Raw genomic sequence first — 22,500 nt, 5'->3', positions numbered from 1 at the left:
TCCATCATCCACAGTCGGACGGTTGGTCTCTCCACCTTTATTCATTCTCCATCACCTTTTCTTCCCGCTGTCATCATTAGCTCCTGAACCGCAACTCAACCTAGAGCCCGAGCTAGAGACCGATTCGGCACTATTTTGTCTCAGCATTTCCGTCGTTCGCATCCGCATCTCGTAGCTCTCTGACCTGATGTGACTCGGCATTTCCTCTTGAATGGCTTCAAACGGTCTTTCTGCCAATTTCTTCTCCCTCAACTCATTTATTGACGCGCTAGACCTTAATCCCGGGCTGGGTAAGCCAGCGCCCAGCTTGGTTGGTGTAGTGGACGGGTACAACATGCTAAGGGTAGTTGAAAGCTCTGCACCTTCGATAGGGAGGGGGGAAGCCAAATTGCCACTTTTTCGGCGATTGCTAGTGGGTGTGCGGGTAGGAGTGAGGTTAGTCTTATCTTCCGGAGGCGGTCGAACAGGCGTGTTGATAGTGACATTCGCTTTTTGACTAGGTCCTAACGGGTGAGACAATGCGGGTACGGTCTTCTTCTCGACACGCAATGCTTCACGGCCAAGCTTCAACTCTATCTCCTTTTCTTTCATCCACTTGAAAAAATCGGGCGGCAAGTCGCGTAATCTACCCATATTTGGTATCTTGTACCCCATCGATCTAGAAGACGAATAGCCAGTGTGAGAAAGTGGTCGTTTAGTGGGAGTGTCAGTGACAAAGGGACTTGAAGGGATATGGAGGTTGGCGTACGCCGCGTCGGTAGGAGGGGTGGCAATGAGGTAGGCATTATCTTCCGGTAGGAGGAAAGGAAGCATGTAACGGCTATCGAGCAACTCGTCGAGTGACTCGGGAGCCGAATGAGGTACAAAGTCCGCCAACATCGTTGACCCATCAAAAAGCGCGTCAATCAAGGTCGCACTTTCCTCATATCCACTTCCTCCGGACATCCCAGTCCCATCATAACTCCCCTCCGACCATTCACTAGCCGACCTCATCCGCTCGGCTTCTTGCATACTAAGCTGTACTCTTCGTTTCTCCCAGTCTTTTTGCAATTGCACAAGATACTGTGCACACTCATCTGACATTCTTCCTTCATTGACCTCGTACCGGTATTCACGGACAGCCCGACGCATCTGTAACGGGTTAATCGCCTTCATGTTCTGCATCGTACCGATGAGAGTGTCAAACTCTGTGATTCGGGATAGACACTGAAGCCATTGCAGGAGCTGAGAGAGGGGGGCGAAATGCTTCGTAGAGGTTTGAGCAGGCAACCCATTGGCGCGCACCCAGTCATCGAGGAAAGTGAGGTTCATCCGGATTTGCAGAGCTTTCGACCGACATAGGTATTTCCTTCTCGTGAGGATGCGGTTAAACAATTCGCAGGCAATCCAAAAATAGATCTGGAAAAAAGCCTGAACAATGAGCGCGGGGTTAACCTCGTAGAGCTGAAGGACAATTAGCACTCCGGATAAGATCTCTGTTATGCGTGCTGGTCCAGAATTATTATCAGAGTTGGCATTAAATTCGTGTATGGTTGATCGCCCATTCGGCATCGTTTTTAAATCACCCATCGATTGTGGTCGGTTGGGGACTTTAAGTCCTGTCGATCCTATCGACGACGCGGCCGCATCTTTCGTTCCTCCCGGACTACCATTAACCCCGGCGAATATATTGTTTACCTTGGGTGTATCGCGCTTCTTCTTGGATACAAACGATCGGAACAAGGACCATTCGCCTTCGAAACGGATGTCGTTAAAATCTTCGAGAGTTTCGTAATCGAGGATAGCAGCGTCAAGTACGGTATCAATTCGGCGTTCGGCAATACGTATCACAAACACTAAGGATGGAATGTCAGCTATCGCCCTAATGATGTGAAATGATACTTGACGTACCATGTATAGCATTGATGAGCTCTTCCAAGATAGCCAACAGGCCCAGCTCATCACACGCTTCTTGAAGCGCCTCATCCGCCTGCAGATGATGTAGCAAGACACAAGAGTTATAGGCCCAAAATGCAAGATATGCCAGATTCTCCACGTTTTCCTAGTTGAGGTTGTCAGACGACTCGCTCAGAGATAGGAAAACTATGGAACTCACATATACACCCTCTTCGATCCTTTCAATCGCTCCTTCTATCAACGCCTCTAACCATGTCTCATCGCACATATGATAAGCAAACCTCGCATAATAACACAACATATTCGCTGGTAGTGTTCTCTTTGATAAAGGCTGAGAGATCGGTTGATAGTTGCTGATAAGGATGTCAAAGATTTCGGGGAGGTTAACGAGAGAGAAGACTAGCATGTTGGCGATAGACGCGGGATTCATCTGATTTGGTCAATTTATGGTATTTGATAATCAGTGCAGATACCCACCTCATCTTCTTCAACGTCATCATCCTCGTTGTCCACATCATCTTCCTCGATATCCTGTCCCGACCACCCCGATCCCCCTACGTCCTCTCTTTTCCGTTTTGAGTTTTCTTCCTTCCCAAAAACCAGCTCCGGCGGAACTTCTACCGCTCTTATCTGGTCCACAATCCATTTCGCCCTCTCTATCCGTATTTTCTCTTTCCTGTCTTGCTCTTCCATCTTCTCCAGATGACCTCTGGCCCGTCTTCTCCGTTTTTTCAACATCTTTTGCCTTGCAGGCGGAAGTTTAGGAATGAAGATGGTCGATGTCCGAGGGCTGGAAGGGTGGGGGACGGAGATGGCGTGTTCGAGGAATAGGGTGATGGCTTCGCGGCCTGGTATGTCTGCAACGAGATCGAGAGGGGTGAGCCCACGATTTGTCAATAGGTGTGGTGAAGCGCCATGGCTTAGAAGAAAGGAGATTAACGGAGGCGTTGAGACCAGTACAGCCAGATGCAAGGGTGTCCAGCCACCTAACACCTTGATCAGCTTAAGCTTGGGCGTCATAAGATCATGTACCTACGACGATCACGGCCACCTCGGGGCCCTGCGCTAACCCCCCATCTACTCACTGCGGCCCTAACAATCTCCTCTCTGTCCTGTCTACCACAGCTGTGATGTATTGCCATACCGACTATTCCCCAGCCTTCTTCATCTTCTAGATCTCGTATCTCATGATCTAGTATACTTCGCTAGAACCACAATGATAACATTAACCTCGGACACACGTTTATCAACTTTAATATCAAACTTACCCATCGGCCATTGAGAGAAACCAGCCAGTTGACCAATTCAACATCTCCCCGCTCAATACCCCATTGTAATGCATGTCGGAGGATCAGAGTTGTCCGAAGCTCTCTATCTTCGTCAACATTTTCACTAAGCTCTTGAGCTACCTCTTCTTCTTCTAATAATGGCAATATGGTTTGAGGAGAAGGATCGTTAAGAAATTGGGGTGTAGGTGCTTTCCTAAAAGATCTACTTGGACTTGGAATAGTCAGCTTACGTTCTCTTCTTTGTCGAAATAAACTTACCCTGCAAACCCTCCTTGATCACCACTCACATCTGGAAAGTCCGTTCCAGCATCTCGATCTATAATTGGCGACTCCGGGACATCTTCGCCGTGCATTATTGCCCTTTGCAAAACATGAGGTGTTTCTCCGTCATATCCAGATTGTGAGCCAGCGCCAAAAGTCGGCGTGCTTAAACCTGACGAAGACGGTATACACGGAGTGAGACGACAAGAGAGTGTTGGTGATGGGGGGTTTGTCATCTCATATGTATAGATTGAGTGCCTTCTCTTGTCTTCGGTGGCCTAAGCGTCGTTATGTTGTTTGGCTCGCAACTAACCGTTGATCTTGCCTTGCAAATAACAACTGAGAAAACGATCTTGTTGGTAGAAGCACAAAAGACGCCTTGTAAGTCGTGATGTCGATCCGCCGTCTTTATCGTCCTGAATACAACAGTTTGCACTTCTACCGGTAGGTATGCCAATATGGCCCAGCCTTACGGTCGTACCGGAAGTCTTGCGTTGTCGCTGTTTAAAAAGTCTAGTTCTGACTTGAAGATGTTGGGAAGAATGGCAAAGCAAAAGGAAAGACGATTTGACTTTTATTGTTTTGTTGGGGTAACGCGCAACGGTGAGGTCTATGCTACGGTGGGACCAATCCTTGACTCATTGCCCAGTACGGCCACATAGCATCTTCTGAAGAGAGTATGCATCGTTTTGAACCTCAGCGGAGGGCAGTTGTAGGGCCCTTTCCACCCCTATAGCACTCAATTTAGCCCTTCCAGTTTATACGAAATGGACGAAGAGGTGGTGGGAAATTCATTTTGTTCATTGAGCTGCAGTACTGCATAGTGTCTGGTTGTGGTCCCAATCTGCACGTTCATCCTGGTAGATGGTCGTAAGGCAGACGTATAAGGGACAACTATGAATGTGCACCTGATTATCTCACTCTTTGCAGGAAGCCCAAATCGCGGTGTAGCGTAGACAAGAGAGCGAGCGTACTATAGATTTGACAGCTCTTCCGAGATCTATAGAGTGTATTAGGTAATCAGAGTGGGACAACAGACTTAATTACTGAACTTACAGCAAACGCGAGTCGAATTTACAGCAAAAACCTAATAACTCGCCTCTCCTGACTCGCTCACGGATTTTTGTTGTTCCGGATAGACGAAAGTGGTCCCGATCTCAGTGCGTTCATTCGGAGGGCGGCGGGTGCTGATGTGCGCGGTGTCCGGATCCCAGTAGGTGGCTGAAGTGCCATACAAACATAACGCCGTACCGCCGGAGGCATTATCTGTGGCCGTTCGGCCTCAGTCGGTGATTGCAGCTTCGTCTTTGTGCGCGTATCCATTCATCTCGCATCCACATCTCTTCTTCCTACCCAGACAACAACCAGCGGATGCGCACTACACGCCCAGGCAACACCGCAAGATTAAAGAGGTACGCGAGTCACGCCCGGCAACGCTCACACCACAGTCAATGTTCTATCCCCATCACCAGTCTCAGCAATCCACAACAACAAATCCCTCGAAGCACCATGACAGCCAAGACGTGAGACTTCCAGGGACATCCTCATGGTCACGACATCCCTCACATCCTTCATTTACTCCCAGCCTTCCTATGCCGTCACCTTCAGGTTACCCTCCTCTAGGCAGCGGATATCCTCCAGGCGGACATCATCACCCGAACGTCAATGTCCACAGCGGTATTCACGGGCCTCATCCGTCTTTCGGATCGGGAATGGGAGGAAATGGTGGAATGGGGCATGGACAAGGATTTGGAATGGGGATGTTTCAGAATGGCGTGCAAACAAGTCCTCCTAGAGGAGAACCCGTACCGATGACGAGTCACTGGCAAACGCAGATGATGCGTGCTGAAGCGTCCAGGTCAGCTTCGTCACCGCATCACCGTGCGCGTGCAGCTGCCATATCCTCAAGGGCTACCAATAAGCCTTCAGCCGTGCCCATTGTCGACCCCAATAACCGGCCTTCATCTTCATATGGTACCAACGGGTTACACCGGAAAAACGCATCATCGGTGTTCAACGGTGAACCTACCGGCACACCTCCTTTATCCGACCCTTCTCTTACTCCTGCTCAAAATCCCGCTGAACCTGCCACTCCTGCCCCGGTGGCAGGTCAGACCGAGTCCAAGGACGAGGAAAAGCCCAATGAGCCTTGGACGGGTCTTGATCTCGGTGGTATACGCTTGAAACGTTTATCCACTGCCCTGTTCTCATTCACCCACGTTACATCCCTGTACATCAACCACAATGCTCTCACATCCATCCCATCAGCCATCTCTTCTCTCCGCCAACTAACTCTCCTCGATGCTACAGGCAACGAACTCTCTACAATCCCTTCCGAAATTGGTGTCTTAAGTAAACTCAAGGATCTCCTGTTGTTTGACAACAACCTGACGACCCTCCCGTTTGAGCTCGGTACTTTGTATCAACTCGATTGTTTGGGTATTGATGGAAATCCGATGAACGCCGACTATCGGAAGAAGCTCGTTGAAGATGGTACAAGAGGTCTCATCACTTACCTTCGTGATCACGCTCCTCCTCCACCCCCACCACCTGAAAGACAGTGGATTGATCTGGAAACCGATGTTGACACCCCAACGTCAGGCAAACAAGAATCCTTCTCCGTCCTCACCTACAACATCCTTTGCGCCTCATTTGCCCCCGCTACCACCTACAGCTACACTCCTTCTTGGGCCCTTGATTGGGATTACAGGAAGAGATTACTTCTAGAAGAAATTGTTACTGCTTCGGCAGATGTTGTGTGTTTGCAAGAGATTGATTGCAAACAATATGCGGACTACTTTTATCCCATGTTGAAGAAGGAGGGATATGAGGGACAGCACTATCCTAGATCAAGAGCGAAGACAATGTCAGTGGATGAGCAAAAGTTGGTTGACGGTTGCGCCACTTTTTGGAAAGAAGAGAAGTGAGTCTCGAAAAAAGCCAATACATCATTAGGCAGACAGCTAATCCGACTCAATAGGTTCCGCCTAGTGGAAACGCAAGTCATCGAGTTCAATCAGCTCGCTCTTCAGAAGACAGATATGCGTACAGAAGACATGTTCAACCGTGTCATGTCACGAGACAACATTGCCGTCGTCGCTGCTCTCGAATTCCGCGCCTCTGGTGGTCGACTGCTCGTTGCCAACTCGCACATTTACTGGGATCATCGATACCGAGACGTCAAGCTTGTTCAGATCGGTATGCTCATGGAAGAGCTGGAAAAGATTGTTGAACAGTTCTCCAGATATCCCGTCAAGCTAGATACCGACCCAGAGTACAACAACGGTAAACCACCCAAATACGAACGTTCCGAAAAGGGCCGAGATATCCCTCTCATCATGTGTGTAGACCTCAACTCCTTCTCCGGTTCTGCGGTATACGACTATCTTTCTTCGGGTTCGATACCTGGTGACCATGAAGATTTCATGTCGCATCTCTACGGTCGATACACTGCTTCTGGCTTGAAGCACCACCTGGGACTCCGTTCAGCTTGTGCAGGGATAGGAGAGATGAGGATGACCAACTTCACGCCGACATTCGCCGCGGCGATTGATTATGTGTTCTACACGCCCCGAACAATGAAGGTGACGAGTGTGCTTGGGGATGTGGATAAGGCATATTTGGACAAGACTGTTGGTTTCCCGAATGCGCACTTCCCTTCAGAGTAAGTCATGGCGGTCTTGAGTAATCATACACTTCAACTGACGATGATCATTAGTCATATCCCGGTGTTCACGCAATTTAGAATCAAGGGTCACCTTGATCCCCTTCCTCTCAACGGTGACCCATACCATTAAGACATCTTTCCATCCATCCCTTCCTCTCCGACCTCATTTACATCTCGTATTACGTCTTTAACACATCATTCTCAAGCCGTACACCGAATATGTATTAGCAATTAAACACACCTCAATCTTCAATTCCTCAACAAACATGCCATTATCCTCCTCCCATCTCTCCTCTTTCTGGGGTTTCGATAGCAACCATCTTGTTTATTCCCAAGTGTTTTTTGATAGTAGTTAGTTTAGGATTCTTTTCTTCAGGTCAGAGTAGTAATACAAGTAGTATTAGCGTAACATGTACGAGCGTAAGAGCCTTTGCATTCAGGCTTCACCATTATTGCAGGGAGGATGTTATGAGGAGAGTCGGCTTTACTATCATGGTTGTTTTTAGGTTACAAATGTGATAGATATGAACTCTCGTTTTACAAGTCTCAATAATCCCCCCATCTTGCTGCGCTCATCATATCAACGCGTCTATCTCCATGACGACGATAATAATGACGCAACGCAGTACCGAGTCAAGTGATAGGCTACAAGCACATGCATAATATAAACAACCATAAAAATCCATGAATCGCAGCCAGCACATCAGGACATAATACTCTACTTGAAGTATGTATCGCACTCGTTTGAACATAGTCTTCACCTGACTTTCTACCGACAACGGAATCCTCATCTCAATCCACCAAAGCCACCTACAGTCGCTCCAACCGGGCCTTTGGTGTAACCCACTTCCCCTTTCGCTTTCTGGAACGCATTCCAAAACCTCAGGGTTTCATCTCCTGCTCCAGTGACAATCGTTTGACCATCGGGACTCATGGCGAGGTAGAGAACACGATAGTTATGACCAGTCAAAGTTGCAATTTGGGTCATAGAAGGATATTTCCAGATGTGAATCTGGTTAGAGATGGGTCCGCCAGAATAGCCATGCGTGGAAACGATCTCGTTGGAATTTTTGGACCACATGAGGTTACACACCTAAACGTTTGTCAGCTTTATTATATTGGCGGTAATAGGAAATGCAATTAATTCACTTGACTGCCGGTGTCAATCTCACTGACCAAACCACCCGTCAAACTATTCCAAAATCGGATCTTCTTATCTGCTGTACCACCTCCACTAGCAAGTAACCCTCTTTGGTGTGGGCTCCAAGCTATAGCTTTGACGGCCGCCCGGTGCTCCCCAAACCTCCATGTCGGCCTGGCATCGACTCCTCCCCAGACAAACAGTTTGTTATCGTTACCACCACTCGCCAGCTGGTCGGTATCACAGTTCCAGCGGAGACCACAAATTTCTTGCTTATGGTGGCCTTGAAGGCGGCGGATGTACTGGTCTGGTATACGCGTATCACGATGTAGAATGGTACGGTCGCGTGAACCAGATGAAAGAATATGGGAGTTCCAAGCAAGGGCACCAACACGTCCCGAGTGACCAGACATAACTCGAATACGTTTGCAGTATTCGGCATCCCAGATCTCTACTAGACCATTGTTGGTACCAATGGCCAGTGTGCTCCCTTTATTTGTCCACTCCAACCCCCTGATTACGTCCCCACCTTCGCCGAGTTCCACTCCAGCAGCAAGGTCACACAGCTTTGTGACTTTGCTGCTCTGTGCACTCCAAAGGTAAACGCAAGAGTTAAGGCCAACGCCGAGCACGTTTGATGCTGACCATGAGATTAAATTGAGGTAGAAATCATCTGCGAGATCCGGTGCGTCAAGGACTTTGAAGGGTGTTTTGGGTATAGCTCGTACGCCCTTCTGAGGACTCAACAGGACTCGCTGGGACTCTTTACCGACAGGACTAAGACTATATGCAGGGTGACTCATGTCCTCCAGCGTCTCGGCTCGGTTCGTCACACCACTCAATCCCGCCGTCCGACTTGGTGATCCGAAGTTCAAGATGCGTTTCTTCGTGGGTGTCGAAGGAGAGAAACCACCATTTGTTGATGAATTGGGTGGAGGGGAAAAAGCAGATCGGCGGGTTGCGGATTGAGAATTGGATTCGCCTCGGGGTACAGATGCAGTGAGAGCCACCTGGGACTGGTGGGCCCTATGGTGAGACGAGCTGGGACCTGCTCCTGGAGGACGACCATGCCCCGAAGTGGGTGTCGAGGGAGCGTGCATAGGCAAAGGTGGTAACGTTGACGCCGGAGATAGTTCCCTTTCCATTGCCGCTCCTGAAGGATTACCAGGTCCAGAAGCTGGAAGTGCCATAGGTGGTGGGCGATGATGTAAAGGAGTATTCCCAGCGCTAGAAACGGGGTAGGAAGGTGGATTTGATGGTATGTTCGAGTTATCAAATGTCATGGGTTGAGCGAGTTTCTGATGTCTTGTCTTTGCAGGCTGATTATTTGGTCGAGGAGAGGATGTAGGAGAAGGAAAAAGTTCGGTCTTCAGAAGATGAGTAAAGGTTGCTTGCACTTGCTCTGTCTTGTCATTAGGGACAATCTATCTCTCCCTAGACCAACTGACATACCTCTTCGGACGTCACCATCACTAGGCAGTTGCCCGCTTTTTCTCCTGGTCTTGACTTTGACTTGCCCCCTCACACCTTCCATGAACTGGTAAGCAGCATGCAGATCGGACCCTTCCCTCGTCGGTATAAACCTGTGATAACGTCAGCCTCAATCTTCCTGTTCGTCAAGTTTGAGGGCTATGCAACATCGTTCCTAGCAACAATACGTTCACCACCACAAACAAACACACAGCACATAAAACGTAACCCTGCGCTTGGACATGACGACCAACCCAACACACTACGATCTCACAGCTTGCGTGGCTCTACACTCACCTGTCTCCATACTCTCTGGTGATTCCCTTACCCTTTAATCTAGGGCTTGAACTCTTGGTGGGAGTCATTCCAACACTCCCAAACACATCCATTTTGCTTTCTCGAGCTTCCACACCTGCTGGCCCCAAGCGACTGCTGCTGGCGACAGCCGGGTTTGTTGATCGAAGGTCATATCTTGGTGATTGAGAAACAGGTGACGGCGGTACTGTAATTGAGGAGCGGATACGGCGAGAGAACTCTGTATCGTAGATGGACATATCTTGTGCTGTTCGCTGTTGTCGTTGTTGTCGTGGGAGGAACCGTTACTGCTGACAGGATACAGAGGATGTGGGAATGAGAGCCAAAGACGAGGAACGACAACAGTAGAGGTGACAACAGAGCAACAGGTGGCGGGAAGAAGAAGAAGAAGGAAGGAAGGAAGGAAGAGGAAACCACGAATAAGAAAGAAGACGAGTGGATGGATGAAAGATGAAGCGTGTTTGCACGTCCACTGGGCGATGTGTGCGAGATGCAACGGGACCATTTCCCACTCAAACCATACAACTACATTAGAATACTAAATACCATCCAGATATCCCAAAGTCCCTATAGTCTAGTGGTTATGACGTCACATTGTGGCTGTGGAGGCGCCTGTTCGATTCAGGCTAGGGACATCCACAATTTTTTTTTTGTTTTCTCGTTTTGTAGTACTTTTTCTTGTCACCCGGCGGTCTACGACCTGATCTTGACCGCCTTGTTCAAGAATTGATTCAGCCAAGTAGTCCATTTGATCAAAACATTTCGTCATTGACTGCATTTTTTGTTTTGCCTCAAGATTGGCCCTGTCATGACTCCTCTCTCAGACCGGATAGCACAGTCCTCGACATCACTCTACGAAACTCTTCCAAAGCACGGAAAACCTAGTGTTAGGGATAATGGTGTCCCAGAATGGACGATCCTGTCCGTCATCTCACTTGTCGTACGACAGCCTTCAACTTTCGACAGCGATCATTCCGACGTAGTAATTCCGGTGTCCTTGGGTACAGGAGTCAAGGTCTTGCCTCACCAGAGATTGCCTCCGTTAGGCGATGCCGTTCATGATTGCCATGGCGAGGTTGTCGCTCGGCGGGGATTTGTTCGATGGTTGATATTCCAAGCCGCTTTGCTTGACCAGAAGGAAAATGGAGAGATTGGTCAAGGACCACGTGCTTTATATGTCGAACGAGGAGAGAATGGAAAGCTTAAACTGAAAGATGGCGTAGACGTTTGGCTGTACGTCTCGGCTTTACCTGTTCGTATATTTTTGATATTGTCCCTTTTTTATGCACATCTGACCTCGTTTCGCCATATTCTGCGTTCACTGATCATCAATAGTGTGGAGATGCCTCTACCTTGTATACCGCAATGCACCAACCTCCCGAGGAGGCCTCCCAATGGACAGAGCCACCAATTCCCCAAGATACTCCAGCACCATCTTCGACTTCATTATTCGCCTCTTCCCACCCGTTGCGAGGTCGCAATACCTACTCAACTGTGTCAACACTACGTACCAAACCTGGTCGACCTGATTCACCCCCCACAACCTCCATGTCATGCTCCGACAAGATCGCTATTTGGGTTTGTGTGGGACTACAAGGCGGATTGCTAGCTGATCTATACGAAAAGGTGAAGCTTGAGGGTCTGGTGATAGGCGGTGTTGAACAGCCTCCTGAGTGGACTGACCGCAAGAACGTCTGGGAAGATAAAATCAAGGCGGAAGCAGCTAGGGCATTGTATGGAAGATTGGAAAGCATCAAGTGTACGTTATTTCTTACAACTGCCCAGACAATATACCAGTGGTTGACTTCAACCAGCCATGCTACCGAAAGAGTATCCTTTACATAAACCCCAACTCCATTTTACACCTATGCCATTCTCCCATTCCAAGCCCTCTATTTCCTCCACATACCCGACCGCCCCTGAACCACAACCATCACCGTTATCGCTATCATTTCTCCCTTGGCTTTTAATTCCGGACTATAAGCCTGGTAAACCGCCCAAGCAAAGTGAACGGGAAATCATCTCGAATGGCACCCGTCTTGGCTTCCCGTGGAAGGCGCCTGGGACAACTCCTGTCAGGCCAAAAGGGAGGTCACGGTTGTGTAAGATTGAGACCCTACTCGCGTATGAGGGGTTACTGGATACGCGTCAGTTGAAGGATCAGAAGACATACTGGGAGTACAAGCACCGTTCCATGTCCGCATACCAGACAGCCAAATCTCTCTTGCGGGGCATACCCAAGAAGGTCCCAGGAACTGGCGTTTGGCAGCAACTGGGTGAAGTGTGGAGTACGTTTGCGCCGGAAGGGTTGATAGAGGATAAGCAAGCACCACCTTTTAAAGGATGGCTAGTAAGCGGAAAAGATTACGAGTCTTTTACTTCTGTAGGTGAATTGTTACGAGGGGCTGACAATATTTCATGACTGGTAATGATATAATGATTATGCATGGTCTGCGTGTACGGAACCCGTGACGTGAGATATGTTAAAGTGACACGAGGGCATCACTGATTATGGATGACTACCATTGCAAAAAGAGTGAGCATTTATTATAGAATTATTGATAATTATAATAAAGACTTGATAATGCTGACAGTCAACCCGAATGTATGGGTGTCGAATTAAGTCATAACTATAAAAATAAAAATACAGTGGAAGTCTCAGATCGTGCCTGCGATGGCTAGCAGTAGCTAGCTGAAGACTGAGAATTATGGAATCGGCGAAGCGCAGAGTGATCAGGAGCGGTTGAAATATGAGAGTGGGAGAAGGATCTGCTGGGTGCCACAGCTCTTTTTTCTAAGACGGCCGGGACTTGAAAGCGAGGACAGACCTCTACGGAAGATAGAGAAGAAACCACGTTGCTTATTGCCGGCACGTATATGGGATCATTGAGCTTAATTATTCTTAGCTTTGAATGACACCTTGTTTTTTATACAGTATAGGTACTCACCAAGATTGCCACTTGTTCAATCAACCACGCAACCCTGCACCTAGCCTCTGCATCCCAATCGTCGCCCTTGTCCTCAACCGACCTTCGTTCGCTTGCGACAAGACGCATCAACGCATCCTCTACTTCTTCGGATTGCAGCTCGCGTCCATTGGACAAGTCCCGGAAGAGCTTGAGGATGGATGACAGCGGTACACGTGACGAGTCTTGATATGTCGAAGTGGGTGACAAGCGGAATGAATCTTCATGATGTTCCGAACGGGAGGATTCAGCGTGGAGAGGGTTCATATGAGCAAACTGGGTTGACCAAGATGAGGGTGTAAGGTCAAGTGATATCTCTCGGAAACAATGGAAATCGGAAGCTTTTAATGGACTCAGAGGCTCACCGTCAAAGATAGCACATTGACGGTGCAGTTGTCTCTTATTCTGGCCCAGAGGAAGATTGCGCAAAGTGGGAGTGTTTGGTAAAGAGCCATCCTGGGAATAAGAGCTCTGTACAAGGGTAGTAGAAGTAGACAACGTTGGAGAAGGATGAGATTGTTGACTGGACAATGATACAGAGGTATCGATATGAAGCCCTTCCCCTCGCTGGGCCGCGGATTTTGTCACATTTTTAGACCTCGTCAATCTAGACTTGGTCGGTAAGCGGGTATAAGATGACTCGTCTTTGAAGTCCGACACCGAACGCGAAGTCAATTTACTCCGCCTCTTATCTTCGTGCAGGATCTCCACCTTTTTCATCGGGAAGCGGAACTCTATCGCCCTGGTCTTGATGGTGTCTCGTCTTACAGCCTGTCTGATTGTGAAAGTGCTGACGCTTGAAGCCCGTTTGCCCAAGTCATGTACCTGAGACCCGCTTGTCCGTGCAGAAGACATAGTTGCTGGAGTTGCACATCGTGAGCGATAATGGGTCTCAAATTGTCTTTCGTCTTCATCATCATTTTCAGTGATCTGAACAGGTAAGGATATGTCTCGAATATATTGCTCGAGGTCGAAGGAAACGTCTCTAGCATGGAGTGTCTCGCCGGACAACCAATTGGATGGTACGTTTAAATTCGAGACTGTCGTTGGCGAGAAGTGAAGGCCGAATGTGAATCGAAGGAAGTAAAATAGCTTTCTCAATGGCATGTCATTCACTATGTTCTGTTCCAGTGAATTAAACATCGTTTCAGCCTGTTCCCTCCCACCGCCAAGGAACCATCCCCCCTCAAGGACATGATAGCGCATATCCAAAAGCCTCCAAAGAAGAATGGATCGTGCTTCTGAGATATTGGCACATCCTAGGGAAGTGTAAACGTCATCGCCAGGAGCTAATGAAGAGGATGAAGATGAATTGGACCTGTTAGAATAGGGTATACGTGGTACTGAGGTGGCTCCATTATGTGAGTGAATCGCGGGCAAAGAAGGTCGACGATAAGGGTTGGGGAAGTCGAATTTACTTAGTGACGAATGGGCATGCTTATGGGAGAACCACTTGGGGCTGAGCTTGGGCTTGAAGGAGGGGCTGTGCGAAGACTTTCGGACCAAGTGATAACTGGAGTAATCACCGTCGACGAATGGCTGTGCGAGACCAAACAGTCCGAGTACGTCCATGATGGTGTCGCCGTTTTCGTCACTGACTCTTTGTTTCATGGTCTTGCATTCTTCCAAAAGGAGCGGATAAGGTACGCCGGCCTGGAGCCGTCGTTCGATCCACGATGTGATATTCTGGTATGGCCGGGATTGAGGATGAAGATAGGTGCTCAGGCCAGAAGAGTTGAGCCTTGCGACAAGCTGGGATGACGTGACAAAGCCCAGGACGAACCTGACCTCGTGAAGGACGGGCGAGATAATGGTGCGCACCACTGGGGGATAGCCTCGGATGAGAGTCTGTGCGCACCATCAGAGATCAGCCATTGGCACAGAAAGGAGACTAGAGCACGGGACACTAACTTCGAATTCGACCTTTGTTAGTTTGCGACTGATGTCATCGACCACATTCTCAGCTACGGCCTCTGAAGATCTCCATCTCCTTCCAATGTACTCCAGGCACAGCTCTAACACTAGCTCCTGTTCGTAGTGTAATGTTTTCGAGATGAGCCGCTCTTCTTTGCTTAGCCGTGCAAGCGCATCAATTAACTGGTTACGAGTCAGGGCAGGAAGGAAGGAATTGGGGAGAAGTGACGGTGGCAGAGGCGGTTCTGGAGCAGGAAAGTAAGGGTTCGCAGGAAGACGGGTGAATGGTAGAAGGGTTGATAAGAGAGGTGTGGAGAGAGCGTTGCGGATGGCTGGTAATGAATGGGCCTGATGACCATCGGTCAATTTTGTCTAGTCTCTAGTAGTAGACAGTTGACTGACTCACTCGACTGTAAGCAAGAGAAACCTCCTTACACCATTCTCTAACTCTCCTGCCTCGCCTCATGCTCTGAAGCACGAACTCCTGTAAAACATCCGACACTTCTTTGCTTGATAATCCTGGTGTTTCAAGAAACTGACCGAGATCCTTGTCTCTCGCATCATTGGAAAGCTGCGGTGTTGTGAGCGGGTGCTAAGCGCATTGCAGCGAGAGACGTGTAGGAATGAGCGAAGATTGTACGTACGCTCATTGTAAACGGTGATGAGAAAGAAGAAGATAACGGTGGTTAAGAAAGAAGGGAGAAGGAAGGATGAAGGCTGTCTGACGCTAGATATACCCGCTTTGGAGCAGGCAAAATTCCCATCATGATCTTCATCCACCTTGCTCAACCCACTCCCCCTTGTCATCATCCAAAACAAGGATTCGAGAAAGCATCAGACCGCGAAGGACCAGTGATGACTGATGCTGATTGAAAAACGATTAGAGCTCTTGGGAGAGGCCTGTCAGCAGACTAACTCGCTTCTTAATGTATCGAGACATGTCTGTGCGCCGTTTGTGACGAAATGGATCCGAAAAATTGGTTCCACTGTCCACGCCAGACGGGTTTGATGGATCCAAGGGATTCCGGTGAGTGCCGCGAAAGGTATTCCAATGTGTCTTCGTTGTGATGTGCACTTCCTTTCGAAGACGCTTAGAAGAAATCTCGTCTGTAGTGCAGTGCCATGTTTCTTTCATTCGGCAAAATGGACATGCCATGTTGACAGCGGCCGGTTAGTCACCGGGTCCTAGCTTTCCTGTTCCAAGTTCAGCTCCTCGTGCGCGATTCCGGCGATTCCGGCATGCACCGGAACCAGAAACGGAGAACAGAATAAGCAGCTCCGTGATCTGGCTGGTCATCCAATGTCGCAGACGCTGCCCAGGACGGTGGTGAAAGTGACAGATAGCTGCATGAGCTTTCGAAGAGCATGCTAATCTTCAAAGCATCTGCTCTCTTGTCTCTGAAATTGATATATTGTGTCCAGCTTAATATGATCTTTTGCTTTCATTCGAATTGGACTTTTTAAGGTTTTTAATTTTCCCTGTAGTGACGCGCACAGGAAGTGACCACGCAATGCTTCAAAATGCTTCCAGCCTCCCAGCCCTCAATCCTCAGCAGCGAGAACAGGACGCAGAACACAGGAGAAGGTTTTCTTCCGTTGATTCGCTTGTTCAACCTCCCCCACTCCCGTACTTTACGGATGTTTATTTGCTAAGAAGAGGTGTCATCTGCTATAACCGTCTACGACCGTCGACCCCTCGAGCCATTGACAGTCAATTAAGTTCCTGATCATTTGTAAGGGCAAATGCACAGATACTTTTCATTTATATACCATGTAGCCATGAGTCTATATCATACTCATTCATCTCTGACCCAACAACTCAGCTTATTGAACGAAAATGGCCCAAACAACAAAGCCGGTACTCGTCATCTATGGCGCGACAGCGTACACCGCTCAGCAGTTATTTACGTACCTTGAGGAGCACCCTGAGGCAGGAGACTTTGACTTTATCCTTGCTGGTCGTAACCAAACCAAGCTTGACAAGTTGAATGGGAGTCTCAAGATACAAAGAGAGGTTATCGCCTGCGAGTTGAGTGACGAGGAAGGGGTTGAGGCGATGGTCAAGAGGGGAAATGTCATAGTCAATTTCGCTGGTAAGTAACTCTTGATTTCACCTTATGCATTCCAAAATGTTGATCTAATTGTTAGGTCCTTACCGATGGCACAATGCTGAAGCCATAATTCGGTTCGTTTATCTCTTACCTTGGCCAACACCACTTCACAAAGACTGACCAATACCAAAGTGCATGTTCCAAGGCTGGAAAGCACTACATCGACCTTTGCGGCGAATCTGCATGGCTGGCCAAAGACATCATTCCAAAGTACCATTCGATCGCCAGCTCCACGGGGGCCTGTATTGTTCCTTCCTGTGGTTTTGATTCTGTTCCTTCGTGAGCAACTTTATCTTAGTTGATTGGAATCAAGCTGATTGGTTGATCTAAGAGACCTGATCGTGCATCTTGCTAATCAAACCCTCCAAACGGTTAGACCCGGATCCACATTGGCTGACTCGACCTCCATATTCAAAGTGAAAGGCACCATCAGCGGTGGAACTGTCCAGTCTATGATCACCCTTACCGAGCTTCCCAAGGAAGAGCGAAGGGCCGGTGAATTCACCCTCTGTCCTGGTAGTAAGTCGATTCCCCTCTTCGGCGACCTCATCAAGCTCAATTGTGACAGTCCAACTCCCGTCCACACCTCCTGCGCTTACCTTCTCCCTTCCTTCTACCCCTCTTACTCCCGCTCGTTTTGCATCCTTTTTCTTCATGTACGTCTACAATCGAACTGTCGTCCGCCGTTCCCAGTTTCTCTCTGGCGCCTTGTCTACAAAGTCCGGTGGTAAGGTTATGAAGTACGCTGAAGGCTTAGACATTGGATATGGTAAATTCGGGTCAGCCTTAGCAACCATCGGGATGATGGTTTTCGGAGGCCTGTTTTTCGGTTTTAAATGTGTAAGTAAAGAATTTCCTGACATGTGTAACGTATCTAACTCATTGCCGCAGCTTAGGAACATAATCCTTCGATACTTGCCCAAGCAGGGAGAAGGAGCTCCCCTGGAGTAGGTCATGCACCTGTGACAACATGCGACCTGTGAATGCTAATAACTTACGATCGTAGGCAGCTGAAAGCTGGTCACTACCAAGTCACGAACCTTTCCACTGAGGAATCCTCCGCTCCCGACCACAAGCCTGTGAAGATCCTCACAAGGTTCGACGGTGAAGGCGACCCTGGATACCTTAACACTTGCTGTATGTCCTTTTCAACTTCTTACTATCCGCATCGCTAACAACATCTGACAGACTTACTTGCTGAGTCCGCCTTGGCCCTGGTTCTGCCTGCCCCCAAGGGCACTTCCCGTCCACCTCTAGCCAAGGCTGGTGGCCTTTTAACCCCTGCGACAGCTATGGGTGATGTTCTTATTGAGCGATTGAGAAAGAGTGGCAAGTTCCAGATTACCAGCGAGGTGTTGAGTGAGGAGAAGAAGAAGGATATCTAATTTCTCAATATTCTTTTGATGAGGAGTTTTAGGTTTTCCACATTCTATGTTTTACATATGGTAATAATATTCTTGGGGCAACATGCAGCATTTGGCCGTACATCTCTCATCAATGCATGTCAGACGTGGGACATATAAGATAGTATCGCGCAAGATAAATCCTTGATCATTGATCAGTCGTGCCAGATCCGGAAGCCCAGATCACCCCCATTCGTACTGAAGAACTCTTCATCAACCCAACGTTTCCCTTCCCGATACTTTTCGTCTTTCTCATCCTTCTTCCCATCATGGGTATCCGTACCGTTTGCTTGCCCCTCTTCAACCTTGGCTGGCTTTTGTTCTCCCTCGTTCGCCTTGTCGTCGGCATCTATAGTATCCTCTTTGATTTCTTCCGCGAGTTTAGTTGATTCGTCGTCGGAAAAGGCCCCAATGTCCTCTTGCTGCCCTGTGATCGAGGACGCTTCACTGGACTGCTTCTTTCTCTTGAAAGAGATCATCTTCTTGCTGATTACAGGCGAGTTACCGTCTTTTCCAGCCTTTTGAGATGGTAACTTGAACTTGAATTTATGATCGGACATGGACTTGAGCATTCTATGAGCAGGTGAAATTTGATTGGGCATTCTGTCTTGGCAAGATTGAGTAAATTCCAGTTCGAGTTCTGATTCACTTTCATGAGCTGTTTGTTCGTCATCCGAGTCATGCCTTGGCGGTGGGCCTGGTGTCGGTACTCTATTGCGACCTTTCTCGTTGACTAGTTTACGCCGGTTTCCCCTGATTTTGGAGTGTGACTGTTGAGAGAAATCCTGGTCCTTCCCCTTAAGTGCGTTACCTTGCGATACATTGTCCTTTTCATGCGAGGTTGATAAAGTGTTACTGATTTCCTCGGTAATCAAAATGCGGGGAGAGTCGATTGTGTCAGCGACACAGCTGGCCACACAAGTATCTGATGAAGGTTCAGGTTCGTCTTCTTCCGGAGTGACAGGGTCAGCGTAAGTGATCATTGGTGCATAAGTCTGGGATAACGTCAACTGTTCTTGGTGGACTGATTGTGATAAATTCTCTTCTGACTCACCTGGTCGCTCAAACTATCGTCGGCAGCTTTTCTTGGCTTGGGCAACCGGGTTGGATCAATCTCACCGTCAATTAAACTCTCCGCCATATCCTCCAGGACGCATATTGCTTCCTTCCCTTTGATTTTATAATCTTTCTGCTCAAATTTCCGTTTCTTCTGCTTCGTTTGGTGAGAAACAAAAATATGTTCATGAGCTTGAACAAAACTTTGCGGGATGCTATCGACTACTGACGTAGTATTATCGGTGTGATGTATGGATTGAGCGGTAAATGGAATACAGGCTTCAGATGTGGTTAGGTTGGGATAAGTAGGAACCGTTGACGGTGTTGCCTGGGGTGCTAGATCGAGAAATGACGTTTGCACAGGTGCAGGGGAAAATCGGCTCTCTGGTAACGGAGAAATCGCGGATAAAGCAAGAAAAATAGGGGCCTTTTCTAATGACGATTGATAAGGGGTATATGGCCACTGAGATGGTGCAGGAGCAAAGCTAAACTCGCTTAAATTTTCCTTCTGCACTATAACGGCTCTGATATGGGACCAAAGATTGTGGAAAGAAAGTGCTGAACTCCATGCTGGGTGAAGAAAGAAGATGAACAGGTGCGGGAGAGTAGAACTGAGTCTGATGGGATGGCTGAAAACGCACACGATGTTCGGCCAATGTCATCGAAGGGTGTAATGAGGGCGACAATGGTTGGTAGATATGCGAGCGAGGAGGTAAACTGGGAGATAGGTGTACCGTGTCTTCTCGATGGGCGATGCTCGCAAAACCAGAGGCCGGCTGTGCATGTTCGACAAACCCACGATAATTCCCAGCTTTCGATTCTACCTGTCGGTCGAGATAAGGTGTTGAGTACGAGTCCGGCTCAAATGCTTCTTTTTTAGGAGTATATAGTAAGTTGGACCCATCTTGAGGAGCATGCCATGGCTCGGTGTTGTTGTTAGATGGAGTCGGACTATATGCGGGGGGCTGTTGCAATATAATGGGGCGAGCAGAGATCGAATTGGAAAATATCCCCCCATTTCGGTGTCTGGGGAGGGTACATCTCTGTTTGAAGCAAAACTTTGAGCACCGTCCTAGCTGGGAGCCCCGAAAAACCCACTGTCTCTGAAGCAAGACTAGCGAGCTTTACTTTTGATCCCATCCAGTAAGATCTTGGGGATGGTATTGAAGACGATCCAGAAAAAGTCTCTCCATCCCTCCCACGTTCGCTGTTCGGTTTCTTTGCAAAGAGCGAAGTTGCTCGACCTTTGACAGACCCTAAAATCTGGTCGTATTTTGCGTTCAAAGATCGCTTACTGCGACCGCGATTTTTTAGAGGTGGATTTTTTGTTGCGAGAGCTAGCGCATCGGATAGGCATGGGTGATATACGTTTGCGTTCCTTATGAGGGGTATCATCAGTGGCAAATTACCGACTAGATGAAGAAGACGACCTACACCCCGCTAACCGGTGTCCGATCGACATGATCCACGGTGTCCAAAGCGAAGAAGGACATGATGATTGGAGTTCGCTTACCTTTGGTATAAACCAGTGTTGTTTCTGAAGAGGTGAGGAAGAAAATGATCTAGGGCAATAACAGAAATCGTTTTGAAGAAGAAGTAAAAGAAAAGAACACACGTCAGACAAGCATCATCATCATTCATTTTGAATACTCATCACGGCACCTTCTTCCTTGCATGCGCATTCATGATGAGATGCTCGCAGCCGCCGGATTTCGGCTGCAATCAAGAAGAAGAAGAACGATATCGCGTACGGCGATGTCCGCCTCCACTCCATCTTCCAACAACCACGCACCGTGCCCGATAACACTACGACGAAAATTGTTCTTTTTTGGATCTTGTCGACAACGGCGACCAAAACAAGAACTTGATCATGTCCTCCCAAGCCCTCGACTCCGCCAAAGTTGCCTTCATCGAGGCTGCCATCGAACATGGCGTGCTTCTTTTCGGCAACTTTACCTTGAAGTCCGGCCGGTGAGCCATATTGCAGCGCTTCACAGTCCAATCGAATCTGACATGTGTTCAGTCAATCCCCTTACTTCTTCAATGCCGGTCTCCTTTACTCTTCATCGCTTCTCTCAACTACCGCTCAGGCTTACGCCAAGGTACTTTCCTCTTCTAGGATTCCTGACTTTGACGTCCTCTTCGGCCCAGCTTACAAGGGTATCTCCTTGGCTGCTGTCTCCGCTGTAAGCCTTTATCAGCAAACCGGCAAAGATATCGGCTACTGCTACAACAGGAAGGAGAAGAAGGACGTGAGTCTGTCCCAACCAGTGCGACAGCGATGAGCTCATAAGCCAGTAGCACGGTGAGGGCGGTACTATGGTCGGTGCGCCTCTCAAGGGACGAATCGTCATCATCGACGATGTTCTTACCTCTGGCAAGGCCATCCGTGAAGCTATTGACATTCTCAAGGCCTCCCCTGAAGCGAAGCTTGTCGGAATTGTCCAGCTTGTCGACAGACAAGAGAAAGGCCAGAGCGGTAGCGGCAAGAGTACCGTACAGGAGGTTGAGGAAGAGTTCGGTGTGCCTGTCGAGCCTATTATTGGTTTGGACGACATTGTGAAGTACTTAGAAAGCTCCGGCAAGTGGGAAAAGGAGCTGCAAGAGGTCAGGAAGTACAGGGCGGAGTACGGTGTTCAGAGGTCTTAAGGGTTTTCTTCTTAAATGCACGGGTTTAGGTCTAGCTAATCAAGTTCCGACATATTACAAGTTTGTAAGCTTGTATCAAAGGAACTTAAGTACAGGCAGGCGTGTTGAGGCGACAAAGGAAGCTGTAATATGATTGTTGGCTGTCAATCTTCATCGTATCTACTTTGTCAATACTGACTTCAATGCCCCAATAATACAATTTTATTAGTGTTGACCCAGAATGGTTAGCAGGAAACTCCCCTCCTCTTCCTCTCAATCCCAATCATACTTCATATCTCCTGCTCCCCCCATTTCCGTCTTCCTCGATGACTCCCTGGTCCCATCCCTCCCACCTCCTGGAGGCAAGCTGGAGCACCTGGACC

General features: G+C 48.4%; 8 protein-coding genes, 1 non-coding gene and 1 pseudogene across 9 annotated transcripts in view; 6 read left to right on the top strand and 4 right to left on the bottom strand.

Annotated features, from left to right (window-relative positions):
- The window catches only part of CNG03800 (conserved hypothetical protein), a 4,214-nt gene extending 211 nt beyond the window's left edge, over positions 1-4,003 (bottom strand). Inside the window, exons 1-7 of the mRNA XM_024657586.1 lie at positions 3,444-4,003; positions 3,165-3,396; positions 2,933-3,101; positions 2,374-2,882; positions 2,096-2,326; positions 1,891-2,041; positions 1-1,835 (exon numbers count right to left, since the gene is read on the bottom strand). The exon at positions 1-1,835 is cut by the window's left edge and continues 211 nt beyond it. Of these exons, the coding sequence (XP_024513256.1) occupies positions 52-1,835; positions 1,891-2,041; positions 2,096-2,326; positions 2,374-2,882; positions 2,933-3,101; positions 3,165-3,396; positions 3,444-3,682 (3,315 nt within the window). The 5' untranslated portion in view covers positions 3,683-4,003 and the 3' untranslated portion in view covers positions 1-51. The remainder of the gene's footprint in view (positions 1,836-1,890; positions 2,042-2,095; positions 2,327-2,373; positions 2,883-2,932; positions 3,102-3,164; positions 3,397-3,443) is intronic.
- A 748-nt stretch (positions 4,004-4,751) lies between these two features.
- CNG03790 (conserved hypothetical protein) lies at positions 4,752-7,635 on the top strand. Its single transcript, XM_572083.1, has 4 exons — positions 4,752-4,858; positions 4,895-6,369; positions 6,427-7,110; positions 7,165-7,635. The coding sequence occupies exons 2-4, from the start codon at positions 4,898-4,900 to the stop codon at positions 7,241-7,243; spliced, it is 2,235 nt and encodes a 744-aa protein (XP_572083.1). The 5' UTR covers positions 4,752-4,858; positions 4,895-4,897; the 3' UTR covers positions 7,244-7,635.
- A 122-nt stretch (positions 7,636-7,757) lies between these two features.
- Positions 7,758-10,472, bottom strand: CNG03780 (conserved hypothetical protein). The gene is made up of 4 exons (XM_572082.2): positions 10,022-10,472; positions 9,707-9,837; positions 8,263-9,656; positions 7,758-8,206 (listed from the first exon to the last, which is right to left on the bottom strand). Exons 1-4 carry the CDS (start codon positions 10,276-10,278, stop codon positions 7,901-7,903), a joined length of 2,088 nt encoding a protein of 695 aa, XP_572082.1. The 5' UTR covers positions 10,279-10,472; the 3' UTR covers positions 7,758-7,900.
- Positions 10,473-10,602: 130 nt separating this feature from the next.
- On the top strand, positions 10,603-10,674 carry CNG03770. The gene has a single exon. It is a non-coding gene; the product is annotated as a tRNA-His (tRNA).
- A 72-nt stretch (positions 10,675-10,746) lies between these two features.
- Positions 10,747-15,555, top strand: CNG03760 (hypothetical protein). Its single transcript, XM_024657585.1, has 5 exons — positions 10,747-11,291; positions 11,375-11,798; positions 11,854-12,575; positions 12,664-14,567; positions 14,638-15,555. The coding sequence occupies exons 1-3, from the start codon at positions 10,848-10,850 to the stop codon at positions 12,459-12,461; spliced, it is 1,476 nt and encodes a 491-aa protein (XP_024513255.1). The 5' UTR covers positions 10,747-10,847; the 3' UTR covers positions 12,462-12,575; positions 12,664-14,567; positions 14,638-15,555.
- On the bottom strand, positions 12,491-15,999 carry CNG03755 (hypothetical protein). The gene is made up of 5 exons (XM_024658647.1): positions 15,564-15,999; positions 15,326-15,490; positions 14,917-15,267; positions 12,988-14,853; positions 12,491-12,930 (listed from the first exon to the last, which is right to left on the bottom strand). The coding sequence occupies exons 1-5, from the start codon at positions 15,567-15,569 to the stop codon at positions 12,718-12,720; spliced, it is 2,601 nt and encodes an 866-aa protein (XP_024514566.1). The 5' UTR covers positions 15,570-15,999; the 3' UTR covers positions 12,491-12,717.
- A 482-nt stretch (positions 16,000-16,481) lies between these two features.
- On the top strand, positions 16,482-18,504 carry CNG03750 (conserved hypothetical protein). The gene is made up of 8 exons (XM_572080.2): positions 16,482-17,012; positions 17,068-17,104; positions 17,163-17,309; positions 17,362-17,549; positions 17,599-17,870; positions 17,922-17,977; positions 18,037-18,167; positions 18,219-18,504. The coding sequence occupies exons 1-8, from the start codon at positions 16,757-16,759 to the stop codon at positions 18,413-18,415; spliced, it is 1,284 nt and encodes a 427-aa protein (XP_572080.1). The 5' UTR covers positions 16,482-16,756; the 3' UTR covers positions 18,416-18,504.
- CNG03740 lies at positions 18,492-21,115 on the bottom strand (annotated as a pseudogene).
- Positions 21,116-21,340: 225 nt separating this feature from the next.
- CNG03730 (orotidine monophosphate pyrophosphorylase (URA5)) lies at positions 21,341-22,160 on the top strand. Its single transcript, XM_572079.2, has 3 exons — positions 21,341-21,460; positions 21,513-21,741; positions 21,791-22,160. Exons 1-3 carry the CDS (start codon positions 21,360-21,362, stop codon positions 22,136-22,138), a joined length of 678 nt encoding a protein of 225 aa, XP_572079.1. The 5' UTR covers positions 21,341-21,359; the 3' UTR covers positions 22,139-22,160.
- Positions 22,161-22,292: 132 nt separating this feature from the next.
- CNG03725 (hypothetical protein) overlaps positions 22,293-22,500 on the top strand; it is a 1,352-nt gene continuing 1,144 nt past the window's right edge. The window contains exon 1 of the mRNA XM_024658646.1: positions 22,293-22,500. This exon is cut by the window's right edge and continues 1,144 nt beyond it. Within this exon, the coding sequence (XP_024514565.1) occupies positions 22,359-22,500 (142 nt within the window). The 5' untranslated portion in view covers positions 22,293-22,358.

The sequence above is a fragment of the Cryptococcus neoformans genome, assembly GCF_000091045.1.
Source record: "Cryptococcus neoformans var. neoformans JEC21 chromosome 7 sequence".
NCBI lineage: Eukaryota > Fungi > Basidiomycota > Tremellomycetes > Tremellales > Cryptococcaceae > Cryptococcus > Cryptococcus deneoformans.
The sequence above is the reverse complement of the archived record's forward strand: the minus strand, read 5'-3'. Positions and strand labels throughout refer to the sequence as shown.

Excerpts from the sequence above, each read along its gene's own strand:
- CNG03755 (XM_024658647.1), bottom strand. Across the intron at positions 15,268-15,325 it reads TTTCTCTTGCTTACAGTCGA|GCCCATTCATTACCAGCCAT; the intron begins GTGAGTCAGTCA and ends GATGGTCATCAG. Across the intron at positions 12,931-12,987 it reads TTGAACAAGTGGCAATCTTG|CTCAATGATCCCATATACGT; the intron begins GTGAGTACCTAT and ends AGAATAATTAAG.
- CNG03750 (XM_572080.2), top strand. The coding sequence starts at position 16,757 with ATGGCCCAAACAACAAAGCCGGTACTCGTCATCTATGGCGCGACAGCG. Across the intron at positions 17,013-17,067 it reads TGTCATAGTCAATTTCGCTG|GTCCTTACCGATGGCACAAT; the intron begins GTAAGTAACTCT and ends TCTAATTGTTAG. Across the intron at positions 17,871-17,921 it reads TGTTTTTCGGTTTTAAATGT|CTTAGGAACATAATCCTTCG; the intron begins GTAAGTAAAGAA and ends TCATTGCCGCAG.
- CNG03730 (XM_572079.2), top strand. The coding sequence starts at position 21,360 with ATGTCCTCCCAAGCCCTCGACTCCGCCAAAGTTGCCTTCATCGAGGCT. Across the intron at positions 21,461-21,512 it reads TTTACCTTGAAGTCCGGCCG|TCAATCCCCTTACTTCTTCA; the intron begins GTGAGCCATATT and ends ACATGTGTTCAG. Across the intron at positions 21,742-21,790 it reads ACAGGAAGGAGAAGAAGGAC|CACGGTGAGGGCGGTACTAT; the intron begins GTGAGTCTGTCC and ends ATAAGCCAGTAG.
- CNG03790 (XM_572083.1), top strand. The coding sequence starts at position 4,898 with ATGTTCTATCCCCATCACCAGTCTCAGCAATCCACAACAACAAATCCC. Across the intron at positions 6,370-6,426 it reads ACTTTTTGGAAAGAAGAGAA|GTTCCGCCTAGTGGAAACGC; the intron begins GTGAGTCTCGAA and ends CCGACTCAATAG. Across the intron at positions 7,111-7,164 it reads AATGCGCACTTCCCTTCAGA|TCATATCCCGGTGTTCACGC; the intron begins GTAAGTCATGGC and ends GATGATCATTAG.
- CNG03760 (XM_024657585.1), top strand. The coding sequence starts at position 10,848 with ATGACTCCTCTCTCAGACCGGATAGCACAGTCCTCGACATCACTCTAC. Across the intron at positions 11,292-11,374 it reads TGTACGTCTCGGCTTTACCT|TGTGGAGATGCCTCTACCTT; the intron begins GTTCGTATATTT and ends GATCATCAATAG. Across the intron at positions 11,799-11,853 it reads AAGATTGGAAAGCATCAAGT|CCATGCTACCGAAAGAGTAT; the intron begins GTACGTTATTTC and ends GACTTCAACCAG.
- CNG03780 (XM_572082.2), bottom strand. The coding sequence starts at position 10,278 with ATGTCCATCTACGATACAGAGTTCTCTCGCCGTATCCGCTCCTCAATT. Across the intron at positions 9,657-9,706 it reads TGATGGTGACGTCCGAAGAG|AGCAAGTGCAAGCAACCTTT; the intron begins GTATGTCAGTTG and ends ATGACAAGACAG. Across the intron at positions 8,207-8,262 it reads AGATTGACACCGGCAGTCAA|GTGTGTAACCTCATGTGGTC; the intron begins GTGAATTAATTG and ends ACAAACGTTTAG.